The sequence below is a fragment of the Oncorhynchus nerka genome, linkage group LG16 (assembly GCF_034236695.1).
Source record: "Oncorhynchus nerka isolate Pitt River linkage group LG16, Oner_Uvic_2.0, whole genome shotgun sequence".
NCBI classification, from domain to species: Eukaryota; Metazoa; Chordata; class Actinopteri; order Salmoniformes; family Salmonidae; genus Oncorhynchus; species Oncorhynchus nerka.
Genome location: NC_088411.1, coordinates 40,028,594 through 40,054,573, shown reverse-complemented (window position 1 = coordinate 40,054,573; position 25,980 = coordinate 40,028,594). Strand labels below are relative to the sequence as shown.

The 25,980-nt window shown below is 43.3% G+C and overlaps 1 protein-coding gene across 1 annotated transcript in view; it reads right to left on the bottom strand.

The window, feature by feature from the left end:
* Positions 1 to 25,980, bottom strand: part of LOC115144459 (vinculin-like) — a 64,254-nt gene that overhangs the window by 16,538 nt on the left and 21,736 nt on the right. Inside the window, 8 exon segments of the mRNA XM_065002674.1 lie at positions 1,212 to 1,387; positions 1,530 to 1,683; positions 4,108 to 4,255; positions 4,929 to 5,019; positions 12,693 to 12,853; positions 13,140 to 13,262; positions 13,919 to 14,027; positions 15,777 to 15,927. Coding sequence (XP_064858746.1) covers positions 1,212 to 1,387; positions 1,530 to 1,683; positions 4,108 to 4,255; positions 4,929 to 5,019; positions 12,693 to 12,853; positions 13,140 to 13,262; positions 13,919 to 14,027; positions 15,777 to 15,927 — 1,113 coding nt within the window.

Here is a 25,980-nt window from a genome sequence, read left to right as displayed (position 1 = left end):
CCTCTGTACAACGACAAATTAATTCAGACACTGGCCGCATTACAGGAAAAACATTCCATAATTTATGCATTTAATCACCAGCCTATCAGCAGCCTATCAATTTGAAAGGACTTCTGCCCAGTATCATGGTGAACAGCCTTAGGATGCAGGTAGGGGAAACCTGTTGAATGATCAGAGAATTGATAGTCAAAATATTTTCTTTTAAGATATTTACAGAAAAATAAGCCCTGGATGCTTTGCTAGGGTGGTGAGTACGGCCGATCCCTGGGGCCAAGCTCAACGGCCATCCAGGACCTCTATACAAGGCAGTGTCAGAGGAAGGCCCCAAAAATTGTCCATAAAGTAGGGTCCATACAGAAATGGTTTGTCGAGATCGGTGTGGAGAAACTTGACTGGCCTGCACAGGGCCCGATCTCAACCCCATTTAACACATTTGGGATGAATTGGAAAGCCGACTGCAAGCCAGGCCTAATTGGCCAACATCAGTGCCCGACCTCAATAATGCTCGTGGCTGAATGGAAGCAAGTAGCAAGTCCCAGCAGCAATGTTCCAACATCTAGTGGAAAGCCTTCCCAGAAGAGTAGAGGCTGTTATAGCAGCAAAGGGTGGACAAACTCTATATTAATGCCCATGATTTTGGAATGAGATGTTCGGCAAACAGGTGTCCACATACTTTTGGTCATGTAGTGTAGCTACCTCAATTACCTGGTACCCCTGCACATCAACTCAGTACTGGTACTCCCTGATTATAACCATGTTATTACCTGGTACTTCCTGTATATAGTCATGTTATTTCCTGGTACTTCCTGTATATAGCCATGTTATTACCTGGTACCCCTGCACATTGACTCAGTACTGGTACTCCCTGTATATACCCATGTTATTACCTGGTACTTTCTGTATATAGTCATGTTATTACCTGGTATTTCCTGTATATAGTCATGTTATTACCTGGTACCCCTGCACATTGACTCAGTACTGGTACTTCCTGTACATAACCATTTTATTTTCACTTGTTATTGTTATTCGTTATTCAGTGTGTATTTATTCCACGTGTCACTTTTTCTATTAGTATTTTTTTACCTGTAACTCTGCATTGTTGGAGAAGTAAGCAGTAAGTCAGCATTTCACTGTTAGTCTACACCTGTTGTTTACAAAGCACATGACAAATACCCTAGAAAACACAATTGTATATGAAATGGATTGCTTACTGTCTCCGGAGCTCAGAGAGCTTGGCGGTGAGAGCAGCCATCTCTCCGATGGACCTCAGGATGTCATCTCTCTCCTTGGGGTCTTCACACATGTCAGCGATCTTCTTGGCCTCAGACAGGAGGGCTCTAATGTTTTCCTCTCCCTCAGGACCACCGTTAGGGTCTGCCAGCCAGTTCTGCAGGGGCACAGGGTTAGGGGTCAACATAACACAACAGGCTCAAGACCATGGAAGACAATGTGCTATCCTCTGGGATTTGTACTTTTTCCATTATGCAATTTTTAACCCCCCAAAAAAATCTAGCAATCAAGAGAGTCACCTGAGCAGCGTCAATCCTCTTGGCGATGACCTGTTTGGAGTTGGTCATGGCCTCCAGTTTCCGGCCTGCATTCTCCACTTTCCCCGCGAGAACATCCAGGCCCTGGGAGACCTGCTGGGCCTTCTGCTTGGCTGCAGGAGACGCCCCCTGACCCCTATAGATAGACAGAGAGAAAGACAACACAGAACATAAGACGGTTGTAAAATTGTTAAAACTTTCCCGAAGTTCTAAGGTTTTTCAGGAATCACAGCATGGTTGGAATTCCCTACTGAATCCCCGCCTCTTTCCCCGCCGAATCCCCGTCTCTGTCAGAACGTTGAATTGAATGGGGATGTCCATTCGATAGATGGTCATTCCCATTCGATAGATGGTCATTCCCATTCGATAGATGGACATTCCCATTCGATAGATGGTCATTCCCATTCGATAGATGGACATTCCCATTCGATAGATGGACATTCCCATTCGATAGATGGACATTCCCATTCGATAGATGGACATTCCCATTCGATAGATGGTCATTCCCATTCGATAGATGGTCATTCCCATTCGATAGATGGTCATTCCCATTCGATAGATGGTCATTCCCATTCGATAGATGACATTCCCATTCGATAGATGACATTCCCATTCGATAGAAGGACATTCCCATTCTATAGATGGACATTCCCATTCGATAGATGGACATTCCCATTCGATAGATGGACATTCCCATTCGATAGATGGACATTCCCATTCTATAGATGGACATTCCCATTCGATAGATGGTCATTCCCATTCGATAGATGGTCATTCCCATTCGATAGATGGTCATTCCCATTCGATAGATGGTCATTCCCATTCGATAGATGACATTCCCATTCGATAGATGACATTCCCATTCGATAGAAGGACATTCCCATTCTATAGATGGACATTCCCATTCGATAGATGGACATTCCCATTCGATAGATGGTCATTCCCATTCGATAGATGGTCATTCCCATTCGATAGATGGTCATTCCCATTCGATAGATGGTCATTCCCATTCGATAGATGGTCATTCCCATTCGATAGATGGTCATTCCCATTCGATAGATGGTCATTCCCATTCGATAGATGACATTCCCATTCGATAGATGGTCATTCCCATTCGATAGATGGACATTCCCATTCGATAGATGGACATTCCCATTCGATAGATGACATTCCCATTCTATAGGATGGTCATTCCCATTCGATAGATGACATTCCCATTCGATAGATGACATTCCCATTCGATAGATGGTCATTCCCATTCGATATTCCCATTCGATAGGTCATTCCCATTCGATATATGGTCATTCCCATTCGATAGATGACATTCCCATTCGATAGATGACATTCCCATTCTATAGATGACATTCCCATTCTATAGATGACATTCCCATTCTATAGATGGTCATTCCCATTCGATAGATGGTCATTCCCATTCGATAGATGACATTCCCATTCGATAGATGGTCATACCCATACTATAGATGGTCATTCCCATTCGATAGATGACATTCCCATTCGATAGATGGTCATTCCCATTCGATAGATGGTCATTCCCATTCGATAGATGGTCATTCCCATTCGATAGATGGTCATTCCCATTCGATAGATGGTCATTCCCATTCGATAGATGGTCATTCCCATTCGATAGATGGTCATTCCCATTCGATAGATGGTCATTCCCATTCGATAGATGGTCATTCCCATTCGATAGATGGTCATTCCCATTCGATAGATGGTCATTCCCATTCGATAGATGGTCATTCCCATTCGATAGATGACATTCCCATTCGATAGATGACATTCCCATTCGATAGATGGTCATTCAGTAACACAGTACCAATGTTCTTAACACATACAGGTAGCTGCCAAAATAAAAGAAACACCAAAATAAAGAGTCTTAAAGACACCATTCTTTCCACAGTAAATTCCATAATTTGGTGTTTTGTTGATGGTGGAAAACGCCGTCTCAGACGCCACTCCAGAATCTCCCATAAGTGGTCAATTGTTTTGAGGTCTGGTGACAGACGGCCATAGTATATAGTTTACATCATTTTCATGTTCATCAAACCATTCAGTGACCACTCGTGCCCTGTGGATGGGGGCGTTGTCATCCTATGGGGGAATAGCCACGGTAGCCAAAATAATGGCCCGCCGATCATTTTTATACATGACCCTAAGCATGATGGGATGTTAAGTGCTTAATTAACTCAGGAACCACAACTGTTTTCAATATACTTCATATCCCTCATTTTCTCAAGTGTTTCCATTATTTTGGCAGTTACCTGTAGATACTGTACACGTTTAGTTGGTAGAGCATGGCACTTGCATTGTTTGCTGTTTGGGGTTTTAGGCTGGGTTTCTGTACAGCACTTTGAGATATCAGCTGATGTACGAAGGGCTATATAAATAAATAAATTTGAATTTGACTTGCTAATGCCAGGATTGTGGGTTCGATTCCCGGGTCCACCCATAAATAAAACGTTTGCACGCATGACTGTAAGCCACTTTGGTTAAAAGCGTCAGCGTAATGGCATATAGTAGGACTGTACATGTACTGTACCTGGCCCTCATCTCAGACACCTGGTCAGTGATTTGCCCCAGGGTTTTGGATGTTCCCAGGATGTCTCTCCGCTCCTTCCCAGCACACAGCTCTCCCACCTTCCCAGCCTCATCCAGGATCTGACGGATGGCCTGTTCTCCTGCATCCCCTGATCACATTGAGCACACAAGACAAAATGTTACAAACACATAGAGAAAAAAGGATAACTGGGTCCTGTTCAATTGGCACCAAACAGAAGAAATGGGACTGAAGACGCAGAGCGACTACTTTGACTGCAATAAAACCAACAGCAGGGGTGTATAAAGATGGCGGCCCTACACCTACTTACCATACATTCCCTTTGCCTTGGTTCTCCCTATTGTACATTACGCTCCGTCACATTATTTTAGATGGTCATTAGCACAGTATATATGATCCCAATTTTACCTTCAAAAAGTAGGATGTGCTGATTTATTGGCACATTGAACCATATTACGCGTCGTTGTTTCAAAACTCAGTGGATCGTGCTTCAACAAAGACTGAATTCTGACGTCTTTATTCACACGTTCGCCATTTTGTTTTGTTTTTCATAAGATTTTTCTTCTTTCTACGGTGTCCCCAAATGCAGGGGTTTTCAAACCTCTCCTCAGGGAACCCCAGCCGTTTCCTGTATTCATACTACTCCAGAACTAGCACAGCTGACTCAGCTAATCAACTAATCACCAAGCCCTTTACTTGAATCGGGTGAGCTAGTTCGGGGCTACACAAAAATAGTGAGGAGAGATTTGCAACCACTGCCCTAATGAACCCTGGTATATGGAGCCATTGGGAGGACATGTTACCTGGTTGGGCGTCGGGGTCCCTCAGCCAGCTCTTGGCCTGGGTCATCTTAGAGTCGATGAGCGCCAGAGCTCTCTTCATGGCCTCTGTATCCTTTAGGATCAACAACAGGGTCAGAGGAGACAACATGCATGAATAACTAAGAACTTTCGGTCTAGAACCTTCCCCCCCCAAAAAAACAATTGAAAAAGACTGAAATTAGGCACATTTGGACTTTGTACTACAGCATATACAGGGATTATCATATACAAATAATTGTGTCTAAAACTGAGGATTCCTTTTTAAGGTAACTTCTGTAGTTTAATATGAGTCTTCAGAGTAAGGTAATGGCATGTCTGTCAAGGAGCCAGATCTCACAGCATGTGTTTGGAGTTTGAGCAGTCTTATGCTAGTGTTTGGAGTTTGAGCAGTCTTATGCTAGTGTTTGGAGTTTGAGCAGTCTTATGCTAGTGTTTGAGCAGTCTTATGCTAGTGTTTGAGTTTGAGCAGTCTTATGCTAGTGTTTGAGCAGTCTTATGCTAGTGTTTGGAGTTTGAGCAGTCTTATGCTAGTGTTTGGAGTTTGAGCAGTCTTATGCTAGTGTTTGAGCAGTCTTATGCTAGTGTTTGAGCAGTCTTATGCTAGTATTTGAGCAGTCTTATGCTAGTGTTTGAGCAGTCTTATGCTAGTGTTTGCCTGCTTGGGGAATTTATTAAATGTGATGATGACTGATGAACATGAGCTCAGCGTTCACACAGATGAACACATGGATCATGACGTTAGATAAAGGCAAAGACATGACATTCCCCCACGATCACACCCATTACAGCACACACACAACAACTCTGCAAAAAGCTGTCACACACACACACACATATTATCTGTACCTCAGAAGTACAGCATTGCTGTTATTCATTAACCTCTCGCAGTCAGTAACACACACCTGTAAAAATGCACATGCTGTTTTAAAATCAAATCACTTTTCAGTCCTGTAGGTACGTTCCAAATGGCACCCTATTCCCTACTTTTACATAGTGCACTACTTTTGACCAGTAGCCCTATAGGTTATTGTCAGAAGTAGTGCACTATATAGCGAATAGGGTGCCATTTGGAAGTCAGTGTCAATACGGGTGTTGTGTCACATCATAAAAAGCCCATCTACTGTGAATGTCCCATTGTGTCTCAATCTGGAGGGGCTGGGAACACAACACACACACAGGATACGGCTTGACAATGAGTCTATTCATCAGCCAAGTGTTGGGACAGAGCTGTTACACACAACATGTGGCAGAGTGAGAGATACAGGGTTTTCCAGGAGATGATAGGATATACAAGGACACTGTAGCCTTTGAATGACTTTAGGCAGTTTATGAGTTTTTACTCCGTGGAGGACATCTATCCAGACAGACAAGTGACGGTTGTACGCGCTACTAGAGTCATGTGAGTTTACAGCCTTTGTCCTTCAGGGGACGAGAAAAGATCTATTCCGTTCTGCATGTCCACATGACTGAACTAATAAGTGTAACTCAACCAAGGGACAACTCTACAGCAGCTAACAACCCTAGAAACCTATGCAAACGTTACAACATGTTGAAAAATATCTGCTTTGCATGTTGTAATAATAATAAATACTAATAAATAAATAAAATACTAATAAATTATAAATACTAATAAATTAATTATAAATACTAATAAATAAATACTAAATAAATAATACATACTAATGAATTATAAATACTAATAAATAAATAAAATACTAATAAATAATAAATACTAATGAATTATAAATACTAATAAATAAATAAAATACTAATAAATAAATAAAATACTAATAAATAATAAATAAATAAAATACTAATAAATAATAAATACTAATGAATTATAAATACTAATAAATAAATAGAATACTAATAAATAATAAATACTAATGAATTATAAATACTAATAAATAAATAGAATACTAATAAATTATAAATACTAATAAATACATTATAAATACTAATAAATACATAATAAATACTAATAAATAATAATAAATCATAATAATAATATATTATAATAATACATCATAATAAACCTCCAAGATAATTCCTCCTTTCTAAAGTTTTTTTGTCAAAGAAAACGATGACAATGATAACCGGCCTATTGGTGGGATTTACCACAGTATTGAAACGGAAGATTGAGCAAAGTCAAACTTAGGAAATTACTGTGTGTTGCTGCCATCAGCCTGGAAGTGAACAGCAGCGTGAAGAGAAGTCCCAAATGTAACCCTGTCACCCTATATAGTGCACTACTTTCAACCAGGACCCAGTCAGAAGTAGTGCACTGCACAGGAAATAGGGTGCCATTTGGGACACATGCAAGGTTTACTTCATCAAGTGATGAAGCCAGGCTGAGAATTGGGCAGGTGGTTTGAGAGGTGGGGACAGAAAAGAGTAACCAATGCTTTTAAAAACACAAGACCCACACACACACTAACAGAAAACTCCATCTATCCAGCTTTTGCGTTGGGGATTATTAGGTTTGAGGATCACGTAAGGTGAGACGACAGAGTGTATATATGGCACCTAGTTAAATCTGCGAGCAAACAACCACTGTTTTTACACACTGACAAATATCTCAGTACTAGAATCACTCAATTACTTTGACCACTTGACAATTTGAGTGCCTTTGTCCCGTGGGTAAAAATCTATTGTGAAATATATACACTACTACTGTAGAGATCATGATTCATTCCCATTGCCCCTGGGACCAGTTTCCCAGACACTGGATAAGCCCAGAATAAGCCTGGACTAAGAAGCATGCTCAATAGAGAATATCCTTTGAAAGTACTTTTAAGTACAGGAATAGGCTTAACCTGTATTCTGGAAACTGGCCACCTCATCTTACTGGAAAGCAATATGACAGAGAGGAGAGACAAATCAATAGCACATGACTCAGCAGTACTCGATCAATAGAACACCTAAAGAACATCCTATTACCGGCATCTATACTACAGGAGAAGACCATCCTATTACCGGCATCTATAGTACAGGAGAAGACCATCCTATTACCAACATCTATAGCAGAGGAGAAGACCATCCTATTACCAACATCTATAGCAGAGGAGAAGACCCTCCTATTACCAACATCTATAGTACAGGAGAAGACCATCCTATTACCAACATCTATAGCAGAGGAGAAGACCATCCTATTACCAACATCTATAGCAGAGGAGAAGACCATCCTATTACCGGCATCTATAGTACAGGAGAAGACCATCCTATTACCGGCATCTATAGTACAGGAGAAGACCATCCTATTACCAACATCTATAGTACAGGAGAAGACCATCCTATTACAGGCATCTATAGTACAGGAGAAGACCATCCTATTACCGGCATCTATAGTACAGGAGAAGACCATCCTATTACCAACATCTATAGTACAGGAGAAGACCATCCTATTACCGGCATCTATAGTACAGGAGAAGACCATCCTATTACCAACATCTATAGTACAGGAGAAGACCATCCTATTACCGGCATCTATAGTACAGGAGAAGACCATCCTATTACCGGCATCTATAGTACAGGAGAAGACCATCCTATTACCGGCATCTATAGTACAGGAGAAGACCATCCTATTACCGGCATCTATAGTACAGGAGAAGACCATCCTATTACCGGCATCTATAGTACAGGAGAAGACCATCCTATTACCGGCATCTATAGTACAGGAGAAGACCATCCTATTACCGGCATCTATAGTACAGGAGAAGACCATCCTATTACCGGCATCTATAGTACAGGAGAAGACCATCCTATTACCAACATCTATAGTACAGGAGAAGACCATCCTATTACCAACATCTATAGTACAGGAGAAGACCATCCTATTACCAACATCTATAGTACAGGAGAAGACCATCCTATTACCAACATCTATAGCAGAGGAGAAGACCATCCTATTACCAACATCTATAGTACAGGAGAAGACCATCCTATTACCAACATCTATAGCAGAGAAGACCATCCTATTACAACCGTCTATAGTACAGGAGAAGACCATCCTATTACCAACATCTATAGCAGAGAAGACCATCCTATTACCAACATCTATAGCAGAGGAGAAGACCATCCTATTACCAACATCTATAGCAGAGGAGAAGACCATCCTATTACCAACATCTATAGCAGAGGAGAAGACCATCCTATTGCCAACATCTATAGTACAGGAGAAGACCATCCTATTACCAACATCTATAGTACAGGAGAAGACCATCCTATTACCAACATCTATAGTACAGGAGAAGACCATCCTATTACCAACATCTATAGTACAGGAGAAGACCATCCTATTACCAACATCTATAGTACAGGAGAAGACCATCCTATTACCAACATCTATAGTACAGGAGAAGACCATCCTATTACCGGCATCTATAGTACAGGAGAAGACCATCCTATTACCAACATCTATAGTACAGGAGAAGACCATCCTATTACCAACATCTATAGTACAGGAGAAGACCATCCTATTACCAACATCTATAGTACAGGAGAAGACCATCCTATTACCAACATCTATAGCAGAGGAGAAGACCATCCTATTACCAACATCTATAGTACAGGAGAAGACCATCCTATTACCAACATCTATAGCAGAGGAGAAGACCATCCTATTACCAACATCTATAGTACAGGAGAAGACCATCCTATTACCAACATCTATAATACAGGAGAAGACCATCCTATTACCAACATCTATAGTACAGGAGAAGACCATCCTATTACCAACATCTATAGTACAGGAGAAGACCATCCTATTACCAACATCTATAGCAGAGGAGAAGACCATCCTATTACCAACATCTATAGTACAGGAGAAGACCATCCTATTACCAACATCTATAGCAGAGAAGACCATCCTATTACCAACATCTATAGCAGAGGAGAAGACCATCCTATTACCAACATCTATAGCAGAGGAGAAGACCATCCTATTACCAACATCTATAGCAGAGGAGAAGACCATCCTATTGCCAACATCTATAGTACAGGAGAAGACCATCCTATTACAACCGTCTATAGTACAGGAGAAGACCATCCTATTGCCAACATCTATAGTACAGGAGAAGACCATCCTATTACCAACATCTATAGTACAGGAGAAGACCATCCTATTACCAACCATCTATAGTACAGGAGAAGACCATCCTATTACCAACATCTATAGTACAGGAGAAGACCATCCTATTACCAACATCTATTGCAGAGGAGAAGACCCTCCTATTACCAACATCTATAGCAGAGGAGAAGACCATCCTATTACCAACATCTATAGCAGAGGAGAAGACCATCCTATTACCAACATCTATAGCAGAGGAGAAGACCATCCTATTACCAACATCTATAGTACAGGAGAAGACCATCCTATTACCAACATCTATAGTACAGGAGAAGACCATCCTATTACCAACATCTATAGCAGAGGAGAAGACCATCCTATTACCAACATCTATAGCAGAGGAGAAGACCATCCTATTACCAACATCTATAGCAGAGGAGAAGACCATCCTATTGCCAACATCTATAGTACAGGAGAAGACCATCCTATTACCAACATCTATAGTACAGGAGAAGACCATCCTATTACCAACATCTATAGTACAGGAGAAGACCATCCTATTACCAACATCTATAGTACAGGAGAAGACCATCCTATTACCAACATCTATAGCAGAGGAGAAGACCATCCTATTACCAACATCTATAGCAGAGGAGAAGACCATCCTATTACCAACATCTATAGTACAGGAGAAGACCATCCTATTACCAACATCTATAGCAGAGGAGAAGACCATCCTATTACCAACATCTATAGTACAGGAGAAGACCATCCTATTACCAACATCTATAGCAGAGGAGAAGACCATCCTATTACCAACACCTATAGTACAGGAGAAGACCATACTATTACCAACATCTATAGCAGAGGAGAAGACCATCCTATTACCAACATCTATAGTATAGCAGGAGACCATCCTATTACCAACATCTATAGTACAGGAGAAGACCATCCTATTACCAACATCTATAGTACAGGAGAAGACCATCCTATTACCAACATCTATAATACAGGAGAAGACCATCCTATTACCAACATCTATAGTACAGGAGAAGACCATCCTATTACCAACATCTATAGTACAGGAGAAGACCATCCTATTACCAACATCTATAGTACAGGAGAAGACCATCCTATTACCAACATCTATAGCAGAGGAGAAGACCATCCTATTACCAACATCTATAAGTATCCTATTACCAACATCTACAGGAGGAGAAGACCATCCTATTACCAACATCTATAGCAGAGGAGAAGACCATCCTATTACCAACACCTATAGTACAGGAGAAGACCATACTATTACCAACATCTATAGCAGAGGAGAAGACCATCCTATTACCAACATCTATAGTATAGCAGGAGACCATCCTATTACCAACATCTATAGTACAGGAGAAGACCATCCTATTACCAACATCTATAGTACAGGAGAAAACCATCCTATTACCAACATCTATAATACAGGAGAACACCACTCAGATCAGAAGTTTATGGTATGTTATGTCAAACTTGAAATAACTAAATATGAAAGAAAAACATTTATTCACTCACATAGCTAGTGCATCTAATATAGTAAGATTCCTAGAACTACTACAGCAGTGATCTACTACACAAAGACACACAGAACAAGACTGTCATCATCATCATCATCATCATCATCATCATCAACATCAACATCAACAACACAGAGAGAGCTACCAGACATGCTGCTGCTGAATGCACAACCACACAACAAGGTCGATAGGGGTCGAAAGATGTGGGCTTACCTTCTACAGGGAGGGGGTCAAAAGAAAGGAAGAACAAAACATATAGAAATGTTTAACCAGACATACCAACAGAAAAATAAGAGGCAACAGAAAAAGAGTAAGAAGCCTAGTAGAGAAGAAGTACATCAGAGGAGAGTGGGGGTGACGGGGGGGAAGGGAGAGTGGGGGTGACGGGGGGAAGGGAAGGGAGAGTGGGGGTGACGGGGGAAGGGAGAGTGGGGGTGACGGGGGGGGAAGGGAGAGTGGGGGTGACGGGGGGGAAGGGAGAGTGGGGGTGACGGGGGGAAGGGAGAGTGGGGGTGACGGGGGGGAAGGGAGAAGGGGGAAGGGAGAGTGGGGGTGACGGGGGAAGGGAGAGTGGGGGTGACGGGGAGTGTGGGGTGGGTGACGGGGAGAGTGGGGTGGGTGACGGGGAGAGTGGGGTGGGTGACGGGGGAGGAAGGGAGAGTGGGGGTGACGGGGGAGTGTGGGGTGGGTGACGGGGGAGGGAGGGAGAGTGGGGTGACAGGGGACAGGCTGTTGTGCGCTCTTCTCCCGCAGCATTCTGGGAGTGTTTATGGGTATGTGAGGCACGGTATACAGTGCATGTGAGCCCACGTGGGTGTTCAGCAGACTCGCAATACAGATCCTGTAGAAGTAGAAGCTGTAGAGGTCTAATGAGCAGTGATTGGTCAAACCACCTCCTTGTCTGAGACGAGCAGCTCCCGAGGGTCGAGGTGTGTGAGTGGGAGAGAGAGGGGCAAAGACGAGCTGCCCCGGGTACAGATCCAAGATCAGCATCTTCCCCCCCAATCCTAACATTAACCGCTAATGTTGCAAAACTCACCCAAGATCAGCATCTAGGGGAAACCTCTCCCTACACCGGCCAAAGACAACCCTGGGGGGGTGTGGTTCTAGCTAGCTCCGTACCTTATTGGCCCAGGCGTCTTCGTCCCAGGAAGTGAGCTGCAGCACCCTGATGATCTCGTTGATCTCAGCGCTCATCTTCTCGAAGGTGAAGTTCCTGTTCTTCAGAGACTCCTCCACTCCCTGGCTGCCGGACGTCTTGGTCGTCACAAAGATCTTGATACCTGTAATAAGAACACAACAAAAGTGATCACCAGCAAAAAAAAAAAAAGGGGATTTTTTTTCTTCCATACTTGTTAGATGTCTAGAATAACTGTGAAGATCCAGTATTATTCTGTTAGAGAAACGGTCCCGTGTCAGAATCTGACAGGTGGTAACGGAGTTCTGACAACAGGGGTTCTAGCCCCATCTCAACCGTTCCGGTCCATCTACCCCTCTACAGTCATAAATAATAGAAATATGAATGATCTTTAGAGAGAAGGGAACAGAAGAGGAGAAGGAAGTGGTCACCTGAGATGAGGACAGGCAGCAACTCCTTGACAGTGTTCATAGACTTGACTAGCATCACGCGATGTTCTTGATGGGTCAGCTCCTGCTGTCTCTCGTCAATCATCTTGGCCATCTTCGTCATCCCTGGACAGGAACAACCACACGAAGGACCAGTTACATAAGACGGTTCTCTCAAGTCATTTCCACTTCCTGACAACAGGCCATCCATGAAGAGAACATTAAATATTTCATCAAATCATGACGTCAACACAGTGTTTTGCACTGGGGCTACCAATAGAAACATTTATACATTCATTGTAAATCGCTTCGGACAAAAGTGTCAGGTAAATGTCAAACATTATTGGTTATTTAAGCAATAAGGCATGAGGGGGTGTAGTATATGGACAATAGACCACGGCTAAGGGCTGTTCTTAGGCACGACACAACGCGGAGTGCCTGGATACAAGCCCTTAGCTTTGGTATAGGTGCCTTATTGCTATTATAATCTGGTTACCAACGTAATTAGAGCAGTAATACAAAATGTTTTGTCATACCAGCGGTATACGGTCTGATATACCACGGCTGTCAGCCAATCAGCATTCAGGGCTGGAACCACACAGTTTATATGCATTGCATTATTCAAGTCCTTCTCAGTAGCCAAGGTAACTACGTGGTTATGACTGTGATACGTAGTCGTCTCACCCGGTCTACTTCATGATGAAAGCACTAAACGGAAGTGGCTCTAGATAAGAGCGTCTGCTAAATGACTACGGTGTTAAATGAAGTGTAAAGGGTCTGACCAGGTCCCAGGTTCTTGGTGTACGTGATCAGATCCTCCATGGATTCCACCACCTCTGCCACGGTCAGGTACTCCAGGATACCTTTACACACCCGGATGATTTTACGAACCTGCAATTGATTTAAAAAAGGCAACGAAACAGGATCAATAATCTATATTGCTCTAGCTTCTTAGTGATATCTGTATGTTTTAGCGGTTTTGTGCGATACCTTTTGCCTCGATCTATACCGAACGAAAAAAATAAAAATGTGACACGCATTTCAATGATACCGAGTTACAGTTCATATAAAAGGGGAATCAGTCAGTTGAAATAAATTCATTATCCCCCGATCCATGTTACATGGGTTGTTCAGTCTAAAAACACTTTCAGTTTAACGTCTGAATTACCGCTGAAAGGGCTTATTATGGAGTGATTATGCTAATGTGTTACTACATAAACACCATAAGGAAATAACATGTCTCCCCTTGCAAAAAGAGGTCATCGGAGATCAACTGGAGGAGATCAATAAAAGGTAGAATAAACCCCCACCATCGGTACAGAATGCTAGTTAATGAGGCCTGATAATAACACTGTGCCACTGACATTCCTGCTCTGTCAGCTCCTGACCAGCTGCGCGCGCGTGTGTGTGTGTGCGTGTGTGCGTGTACTCATGTGTACGTGTGTGTGTGTTACTGAGCTCCTCTCCCAATCCCAGTGCTGCCGCATAAACAATTTCCCTGGTTGTATCCCGATTGGCACCCTATTCCCTATATAGTGCACTCAACAGAGAAAAAGTCCCCATTTGGGACGAAGTCCCTGGCCGTGCACTGTGTACTGTTTTACTGTCCCAGAGCCCGGCCGCCAGTCTCTAAACCGTGCACTGTTTTACTGTCCCTGAGCCCAGGGTGATGGTACGGCTGCCTGGTTTAAGGAACTACCTCTAGCCTGCTGAGATGTGCTGTGTTGTAACACACATTTGTTTTGAGGGAGGAGGGTTATGCCTGTGTGTAATTAATGTTGTTTACAGGACGTTCAGTTTGAGGGTGTGATGAAACTCCTTCCATAACCTATGGTGCTGTGCTCTACTGTACTCTCCACGCTACTGTACGGTACTCTCCAGTACTCCACTCTACTGTACTCTCCACGCTACTGTACTCTCCAGTACTCCACTCTACTGTACTCTCCACGCTACTGTACTCTCCGGTACTCCACTCTACTGTACTCTCCACGCTACTGTACAGTACTCTCCGGTACTCCACTCTACTGTACTCTCCGGTACTCCACTCTACTGTACTCTCCGGTACTCCACTCTACTGTACTCTCCGGTACTCCACTCTACTGTACTCTCCGGTACTCCACTCTACTGTACTCTCCGGTACTCCACTCTACTGTACTCTCCGGTACTCCACTCTACTGTACTCTCCACGCTACTGTACTGTACTCTCCAGTACTCCACTTTACTGTACTCTCCACGCTACTGTACTCTCCAGGTACTCCACTTTACTGTACTCTCCATGCAACTGTACAGTACTCTCCAGTACTCCACTCTACTGTACTCTCCACGCTACTGTACGGTACTCTCCAGTACTCCACACTACTCTCCAGTACTCAACGGTACTCCACTTTACTGTACTCTCCACGCTACTGTACGGTACTCTCCAGTACTCCACTCTACTCTCCGGTACTCCACTTTACTGTACTCTCCACGGTACTGTAAGGTACTCTCCAGTACTCCACTCTACTGTACTCTCCACGCTACTGTACTGTACTCTCCAGTACTCCACGCTACTGTACTCTCCGGTACCCCACTTTACTGCACACTACTGTAAGGTACTCTCCAGTACTCCACTCTACGGTACTCTCCAGTACTCCACGGTACCTCAGCCTCGTCGAAGGTGAGCAGCAGGTCAGAGGTGCCAGAGAGGATTCCACGGGAGCCGTCGATGAGGTAATCTCGAGCAGGGACGGAGTAAGGGTCTGCTTTCAACATGGACGCCGCCTGCACCAGCTTGGTGCACGCAGTCTCCACCCTGAGAGAGGGAAAGAGGAACAATGGAAAACAACACCGTTACATAGCTCATTAAGGCTGTATTACAACCGGCAGTGATTGGGCGTTCCCATAGGGTGGGGCACAATTGGCCCAGTGTCATTAGGGTTTGTCCGGAGTAGGCAGTCATTGTAAATAACAATTTGTTCTTAACTGACTTGCCTAGTTAAATAAAAAGGTTTAATAAAATGTTTTAAAAAATGAAAAATGCGTTAGAGATCTGATCATTAGCATCAGTTAGCTAAGAGACAGTTGGGCATCAAGCCTGGTTTCAGCCCATTTCCTGTTGTTGAACGTGATCATGGATATAAGTGTCTGATCATCTCTCACTATATCTACAACATCCCTGATCATCTCTCACTATATCTACAACATCCCTGATCATCTCTCACTATATCTACAACATCCCTGATCATCTCTCACTATATCTACAACATCCCTGATCATCTCTCACTATATCTACAACATCCCTGATCATCTCTCACTATATCTATAATATAACATCCCTGATCATCTCTCACTACATCAATACTACAACATCCCTGATCATCTCTCACTACATCAATACTATAACATCCCTGATCATCTCTCACTATATCTACAATACAACATCCCTGATCATCTCTCACTATATCTATAATACAACATCCCTGATAATCTCTCACTACATCAATACTACAACATCCCTGATCATCTCTCACTACATCAATACTATAACATCCCTGATCATCTCTCACTATATCTACAATACAACATCCCTGATCATCTCTCACTATATCTACAACATCCCTGATCATCTCTCACTATATCTATAATATAACATCCCTGATCATCTCTCACTATATCTATAATACAACATCCCTGATCATCTCTCACTATATCTATAATACAACATCCCTGATCATCTCTCACTATATCTATAATACAACATCCCTGATCATCTCTCACTATATCTATAATACAACATCCCTGATCATCTCTCATTATATCTATAATACAACATCCCTGATCATCTCTCACTATATCTATAATACAACATCCCTGATCATCTCTCACTATATCTATACAACATCCCTGATCATCTCTCACTATATCTATAATATAACATCCCTGATCATCTCTCACTATATCTATAATATAACATCCCTGATCATCTCTCACTACATCAATACTACAACATCCCTGATCATCTCTCACTACATCAATACTATAACATCCCTGATCATCTCTCACTATATCTACAATACAACATCCCTGATCATCTCTCACTATATCTACAACATCCCTGATCATCTCTCACTATATCTATAATACAACACCCCTGATCATCTCTCACTACATCAATACTACAACATCCCTGATCATCTCACTATATCTATAATATTAGATCCTTGGTCATCTCTCACTATATCTACAAGATATCTGATCATCTCTCACTATATCTACAAGATATCTGATCATCTCTCACTATATCTACAAGATATCTGATCATCTCTCACTATATCTATAATATAACATCTCTGAGCAGGTTTGATGAACATGGCCTCAGTGGTGTTCTTCTACTGAAGAGAAGATAAGAAACCTGAAGATAGTGAATTTAAGAAACCTACTAGTCAGCGAAACACAGGCAAGCTCGATATCATAGTTCAATCATCATACGTGCTGTGTAGGCATGTGCGCTGTGTAGGCATGTGCGCTGTGTAGGCATGTGCGCTGTGTAGGCATGTGCGCTGTGTAGGGCATGTGAGGCATGTAGGGCATGTGTGCGTGTAGGGCATGTGTGCGTGTAGGGCATGTGAGGCATGTAGGGCATGTGTGCGTGTATGGCATGTGAGGCATGTAGGGCATGTGTGCAGTACATGTGTATTAGAGGTCGACCGATTATGATTTTTCAACGCCGATACAGATTATTGGAGGACCCGAAAAAGCCGATATCGTTTAAAAATCGTCCATTTATTTATTTGTAATAATAACAACACTGAATGAACACTTATTTTAACTTAATATAATACATCAATAAAATCAATTTAGCCCCCCAAAAAAATAATGAAACATGTTCAATTTGGTTTAAATAATGAAAAAACAAGTGTTTGGAGAAGTAAAAGTGCAATATGTGCCATGTAAAATAGCTAACGTTTAAGTTCCTTGCTCAGAACATATGAAAGCTGGTGGTTCCTTTTAACATGAGTCTTCAATATTCCCAGGTAAGAAGTTAAGTTGTAGTTATTTTAGGACTATTTCTCTCTATACCTTTTGTATTTCATATACCTTTGACTATTGGATGTTATTATAGGCACTTTAGTATTGCCAGTAACAGTATAGCTTAGGTCCCTCTCCTCGCCCCTACCTGGGCACGAACCAGGAACACATCGACAACAGCCACCCTCGAAGCATCGTTACCCATCGCTCCACAAAAGCCGCGGCCCTTGCAGAGCAAAGGGAACAACTACTCCAAGTCTCAGAATGAGTGACGTTTGAAACACTGTTAGCGCGCACACCGCTAACTATATCGGGAGCTGATAGGCTTGAAGTCATAAACAGCTCAATGCTTGAAGCACAGCAAGAGCTGCTGGCAAACGCACGAAAGTACTGTTTGAATGAATGCTTACGAGCCTGCTGCTGCCTACCACCGCTCAGTCAGACTGCTCTATCAAATCAGACTTAATTATAACACACAGAAATGCAAGCCTTTGGTCATTAATATGGTCGAATCCGGAAACTAACATTTCGAAAACAAAACGTTTATTCTTTCAGTGAAATACGGAACCGTTCCGTATTTTATCTAACGGGTGGCATCCCTTAGTCTAAATATTACTGTTATATTGAAGGTTGTACAATGTTATGTCATAATTATGTACAATTCTGGCAAACTAATTATGGTCTTTGTTAGAAATAAATGGACTTCACACAGTTCGCAACGAGCCAGGCGGCCCAAACTGCTGCATGGAACGCAAGAGAAGTGACACAATTTCCCTAATTATAAGAAATTCATGTTAGCAGGCAATATTAATAAGTAAATAGGCAGGTTTAAAAATATATACTTGTGTATTGATTTTAAAGAAAGGCATTGATGTTTATGGTTAGGTTTGGTGCAACGACAGTGCTAAATCATCGCCCGTTTGTCGAAGTAGGTTGTGATTCGATGAGAAATTAACAGGCAGGACACGCTAGATAAACTAGTAATATCATCAACCATGTGTAGTTAACTAGTGATTGTGAAGATTGATTGTTTTTTATAAGTTTAATGCTAGCTAGCAACTTACCTTGGCTTCTTGCTGCCCTTGCGTAACAGGTAGCCAGCCTGCCACGCAGGCTTCTCGTGGAGCACAATGTAAGGCAGGTGGTTAAAGCGATGGACTAGTAACCGGAAGGTTGCAAAAACGAATCCCTGAGCTGACAAGGTAAAAATCTGTCATTCTGCCCCTGAACAAGGCAGTTAACCCACTGTTCCTATGCAGTCATTGAAAATAAGAATGTGTTGTGGGGCCTCCCGGGGGCGCAGTAGTCTAGGGCACTGCACTGCAGCGCTAGCTGTGCCACCAGAGATTCTGGGTTCGCGCCCAGGCTCGGCCGTGACCGGGAGGTCTGTGGGGCGACGCACAATCGTCCGGTTTAGGGAGGGTTTGGCCGGTAGGGATATCCTTGACTCATCGCGCACCAGCAACTCCTGTGGCGGGCCTGGCGCAGTGAACGCTAACTAAGGTCGCCAGGTGCACGGTGCTTCCTCCGACACATTGGTGTGGCTGGCATCCGGGTTGGATGCGTGCTGTGTTAAGAAGCAGTGTGGCGTGGCTTGGTTGTGTTATGTTGTGTTGTGTTTCGGAGGACGCATGACTTTTGACCTTCGTCTATCCCGAGCCCGTACGGGAGTTGTGGCGATGAGACAAGATAGTAACCACTAACAATTGGTTACTACGAAATTGGGGAGAAAAAGGGGGTAAAATTTAACAAATAAATAAATAAAATAAAAAATGTGTATTTTTTAAAATTATTATTATTTATTTATGAAATCGGGAAAAAAAAAAATCAGATTTCTGATCGTTATGAAAACTTAAAAACGGCCCTAATTAAATCGGCCATTCCGATTAATCGGTTGACCTCTAAAATATGTATGTATGCATGTAAATAAAATCAAACCTCACAGAAACAGGCAACAAGCCAAAGATAAGACACACATTCCCACAGAATCCTAACTTCCTGCTAAAGCCTGTGGGACAAACACTCTTCTTCTCTGTTAAGAGGGAACTGGTAGTATCAGTGTTTGTCCACGGTGCTGGAAGACAAGGCACTGGGTGTTGCAGGCAGGGCCAGACAAGCTCAGTTTGACTTTCCACCATGGCGAAGGCAGAACGGTTGCTGGTCTCTTCAAGCCTCTGGTAATGTATGTGCATATTAAAACAGGTTTGTAGTGCTGTTAGCAACGCCAGGGTCATGTGTTCAATTCCCACTGGGGTCACATGTTAATATATGCATTCAACTGTAAGTCACTTTGGATAAAAGCATCTGCTGAATGTCGTGTATAATGTCATGTATAGTGTATAATGTCGTGTATAATGTCGTGTATAATGTCGTGTACAGTGTATAATTTCGTGTATAACATTATATACATGTTAGTGCAGCCAGCAGTGTCCTTCAGCAGCATGGAGTCAGACTACACAGTCATGTTATATTACAGGACCAGTCCAGGACCAATGCACGCGCTAATTATAGTGAAACACACACACAATTATATATAGTTAAAGAAGACACATTCCAGCATGTGTATCTGATGGATGAAGACAACGTGACTTCAAGGCGCCAAATGCGTTCAGGGCGCCTCCGTGAAACCGCCTCTATGACCTACGCCTGCCAATTGCTTTACATACATGACTTTGTTGGGTGTCGCGTGACCCCCCCGACTGTATTACTGGGGTCTACTGAGCTGAGCTGACAAGGTTGAGTGTGTATGGCAGAGTCAGAGCAAAGCGGCTGTGATTGGTGGAGATTATTCATAGCTCTAGTGGAGTAGGAAGAGAAAAGCAAAATGGCCCTCTTGATTCATTCATTCAGGGAGTGACTAAAGGAGGAAGCAGGAAGGAACAGTGGTCGGTTTCTATTTGGTCTTCTTCGTAGACTGCTGCTCTTGGTTAACCTCAACCTAAGCCCCAAGAGAGAAGTATTCAAATTGTATTTCCAGTTTGGACATATGGATTCAATCTATATCACGTTGTCATTATAAACACTACTGTTTATAATGACAACGTGATATAGATTGAATCCATATGTCCAAACTGGAAATACAATTTGAATACTTCTCTCTTGGGGCTTAGGTTGAGGTTAACCAAGAGCAGCAGTCTAAAGAAGACCAAGACCACTGTTCCTTCCTGCTCCTCACTTAGTGAGAGTCCCTCCTGGACAAATAGAAACCTACCACTGTTCCTTCCTGCTTTAGTGAGGAGTCCCTCCCTGGACAAATAGAAGCCTACCACTGTTCCTTCCTGCTTCCTCCTTTAGTGAAGAGTCCCTCCCTGGACAAATAGAAACCTACCACTGTTCCTTCCTGCTTCCTCCTTTAGTGAGGAGTCCCTCCCTGGACAAATAGAAACCTACCACTGTTCCTTCCTGCTTCCTCCTTTAGTGAGGAGTCCCTCCCTGGACAAATATAAACCTACCACTATTCCTTCCTGCTTCCTCCTTTAGTGAGGAGTCCCTCCCTGGACAAATAGAAACCTACCACTGTTCCTTCCTGCTTTAGTGAGGAGTCCCTCCCTGGACAAATAGAAGCCTACCACTGTTCCTTCCTGCTTCCTCCTTTAGTGAAGAGTCCCTCCCTGGACAAATAGAAACCTACCACTGTTCCTTCCTGCTTCCTCCTTTAGTGAGGAGTCCCTCCCTGGACAAATAGAAACCTACCACTATTCCTTCCTGCTTCCTCCTTTAGTGAGGAGTCCCTCCCTGGACAAATAGAAGCTTAGAAGGTAGCGAGCCTCCCACAGCAGCAACCAGCACCCCAACACATACAGAGAGAGTGAGAGAGACAGAGACTAGAGACACAGACTAGAGAGCGAGAGACTAGAGAGAGAGACTAGAGACACAGACTAGAGAGCGAGAGACTAGAGAGAGAAAGAGAGACTAGAGAGAGAGAGAGAAAGAGAGACTAGAGAGAGAGAGAAAGACACTAGAGAGAGAGAGAGACTAGAGAGAGAGAAAGAGAGAGAGAGAAAGAGACACTAGAGAGAGAGAGACACTAGAGAGAGAGACACTAGAGAGAGAGAGAGAGAGACACTAGAGAGAGAGAGAGACACTAGAGAGAGAGAGAGAGACACTAGAGAGAGAGAGACAAGAGAGAGAGAAAGAGACACTAGAGAGAGAGACACTAGAGAGAGAGAGAGACGAGAGAGAGAGAGACTAGAGAGAGAGAAAGAGAGACAGAGACTAGAGACACAGACTAGAGAGAGAGAGAGAAAGAGAGACTAGAGACAGACTAGAGAGAGAGAGAAAGAGAGACTAGAGAGAGAGAGAAAGAGAGACTAGAGAGAGAGAGAGACTAGAGAGAGAGAGAGAGAAAGAGAGAGAGAGAGAGAGAGAGAGAGAGAGAGAAAGAGAGAAAGAGAGACTAGAGAGAGAGAGAAAGAGAGACTAGAGAGAGAGAAAGAGAGAAAGAGAGACTAGAGAGAGAGAGAAAGAGAAAGAGACACTAGAGAGAGAGAGAAGAAAAGAGACACTAGAGAGAGAGAGAAGAGACACTAGAGAGAGAGAGAGAGAGACACTAGAGAGAAAGAGACACTAGAGAGAGAGAGAGAGAGAGAGACACTAGAGAGAGAGAGAGAAACTAGAGAGAGAGAGAGAGAAGAGACACTAGAGAGAGAGAGGAGACACTAGAGAGAGAGAGAGAGACACTAGAGAGAGAGAGAGACTAGAGAGAGAGAGAGACGAGAGAGAGAGAGACGAGAGAGAGAGAGACTAGAGAGAGAGAGACTAGAGAGAGAGAGAGAGAGAGACTAGAGAGACAGAGACTAGAGACACAGACTAGAGAGAGAGAGAAAGAGAGACTAGAGAGAGAGAGAGAGACTAGAGAGAGAGAGAGAGAGACTAGAGAGACTAGAGAGAAAGAGAGAGAAAGAGAGACTAGAGAGAGAGAGAGACTAGAGAGAGAGAGACTAGAGAGAGAGAGAGAAAGAGAGACTAGAGAGAGAGAGAAAGAGAGAGAAAGAGAGACTAGAGAGAGAGAGAGAGAAAGAGAGACTAGAGAGAGAGAGAGAAAGAGACACTAGAGAGAGAGAGAAAGAGACACTAGAGAGAGAGAGAAAGAGACACTAGAGAGAGAGAGACACTAGAGAGAGAGAGAGAGAGAGAGACACTAGAGAGAGAGAGAGAGAGAGAGACACTAGAGAGAGAGAGAGAGAGAAGAGACTAGAGAGAGAGAGAGACTAGAGAGACAGAGACTAGAGACACAGACTAGAGAGAGAGAAAGAGACACTAGAGAGAGAGAGAGAAAGAGACACTAGAGAGAGAGAGAGAAGAGACACTAGAGAGAGAGAGAAGAGACACTAGAGAGAGAGAGAAGAGACACTAGAGAGAGAGAGAGAAGAGACACTAGAGAGAGAGAGAGAGACACTAGAGAGAGAGAGACACTAGAGAGAGAGAGACACTAGAGAGAGAGAGACACTAGAGAGAGAGAGAGAGACACTAGAGAGAGAGAGAAAGAGAGAAAGAGAGACTAGAGAGAGAGAGAAAGAGAGAAAGAGACACTAGAGAGAGAGAGAAAGAGAGAAAGAGACACTAGAGAGAGAGAGAAAGAGACACTAGAGAGAGAGAGAGAGAAAGACACTAGAGAGAGAGAGAAAGAGACACTAGAGAGAGAGAGAAAGAGACACTAGAGAGAGAGAGAGAAGAGACACTAGAGAGAGAGAGGAGACACTAGAGAGAGAGAGAGAGACACTAGAGAGAGAGAGAGAGAGACACTAGAGAGAGAGAGAGACTAGAGAGAGAGAGACGAGAGAGAGAGAGACGAGAGAGAGAGAGACTAGAGAGAGAGAGACTAGAGAGAGAGAGACGAGAGAGAGAGAGAGAGACTAGAGAGACAGAGACTAGAGACACAGACTAGAGAGAGAGAGAAAGAGAGACTAGAGAGAGAGAGAGAAAGAGAGACTAGAGAGAGAGAGAGAAAGAGAGACTAGAGAGAGAGAGAGAAAGAGAGACTAGAGAGAGACTAGAGAGAAAGAGAGAGAAAGAGAGACTAGAGAGAGAGAGAGACTAGAGAGAGAGAGACTAGAGAGAGAGAGAGAAAGAGAGACTAGAGAGAGAGAGAAAGAGAGAGAAAGAGAGACTAGAGAGAGAGAGAGAGAAAGAGAGACTAGAGAGAGAGAGAGAAAGAGACACTAGAGAGAGAGAGAAAGAGACACTAGAGAGAGAGAGAAAGAGACACTAGAGAGAGAGAGAGAGAGAGAGAGACACTAGAGAGAGAGAGAGAGAGAGAGACACTAGAGAGAGAGAGAGACTAGAGAGAGAGAAAGAGACACTAGAGAGAGAGAGAGAAAGAGACACTAGAGAGAGAGAGAGAGAAAGAGACACTAGAGAGAGAGAGAGAAAGAGACACTAGAGAGAGAGAGAAGAGACACTAGAGAGAGAGAGAAGAGACACTAGAGAGAGAGAGAGAGAGACACTAGAGAGAGAGAGAGAGAGACTAGAGAGAGAGAGAGAGAGACTAGAGAGAGAGAGAGAGACACAGAGAGAGACTAGAGAGAGAGAGAGAGAGACTAGAGAGAGAGAGAGACACTAGAGAGAGAGACACTAGAGAGAGAGAGACACTAGAGAGAGAGAGACACTAGAGAGACACTAGAGAGAGAGAGAGAGACTAGAGAGAGAGAGAGAGAGAGACTAGAGAGAGAGAGAGAGAGACACTAGAGAGAGAGAGAGAGAGACACTAGAGAGAGAGAGAGAGAGACACTAGAGAGACACTAGAGAGAGAGAGAGAGAGACACTAGAGAGACACTAGAGAGAGAGAGACTAGAGACAGACTAGAGAGACACAGACTAGAGAGAGAGACAGAGACTAGAGACACAGACTAGAGCGAGAGAGAGAGAGAGACACTAGAGAGAGAGAGAGACACTAGAGAGAGAGAGAGACACTAGAGAGAGAGAGAGACACTAGAGAGAGAGAGAGAGACACTAGAGAGAGAGAGAGAGAGACACTAGAGAGACACTAGAGAGAGAGAGACTAGAGACAGACTAGAGAGACACAGACTAGAGAGAGAGACAGAGACTAGAGACACAGACTAGAGCGAGAGAGAGAAAGAGACACTAGAGAGAGAGAGAAAGAGAGAGAAAGAGAGACTAGAGAGAGAGAGAGAAAGAGAGACTAGAGAGAGAGAGAAGAGACACTAGAGAGAGAGAGAAGAGACACTAGAGAGAGAGAGAAGAGACACTAGAGAGAGAGAGAGAGACAGACACTAGAGAGAGAGAGAGAGAGAGAGAGAGAGACAGACACTAGAGAGAGAGAGAGAGAGAGAGAGACAGACACTAGAGAGAGAGAGAGAAGAGAGACACTAGAGAGAGAGAGAAGAGACTAGAGAGAGAGAGAGAAGAGACTAGAGAGAGAGAGAGAAGAGACTAGAGAGAGAGAGAGAAGAGACTAGAGAGAGAGAGAGAAGAGACTAGAGAGAGAGAGAGAGAAGAGACTAGAGAGAGAGAGAGAGAAGAGACTAGAGAGAGAGTAGAGACTAGAGAGAGAGAGAGTAGAGACTAGAGAGAGAGAGAAGAGACTAGAGAGAGAGAGAGAGAAGAGACTAGAGAGAGAAGAGACTAGAGAGAGAGAGAGAAGAGACTCGACAGAGTGACAGTGACTAGAGGGAGAAGAGCGAGAGAGACGAGAGACACAAATGACCTGAGGGTCCAGCAGGAAATGCTTACATTCACCCACCATAGAGCGGGTGAATTTTAACATTTCGCAAGACTGTGCCTCAAAACCTAATGTCTACCTGGCCCACCACTCCACCCTGGACTTGAACAGCCTTTATGACCAGGTCCACCTATACAAGGAAACAATCCCAACTTTT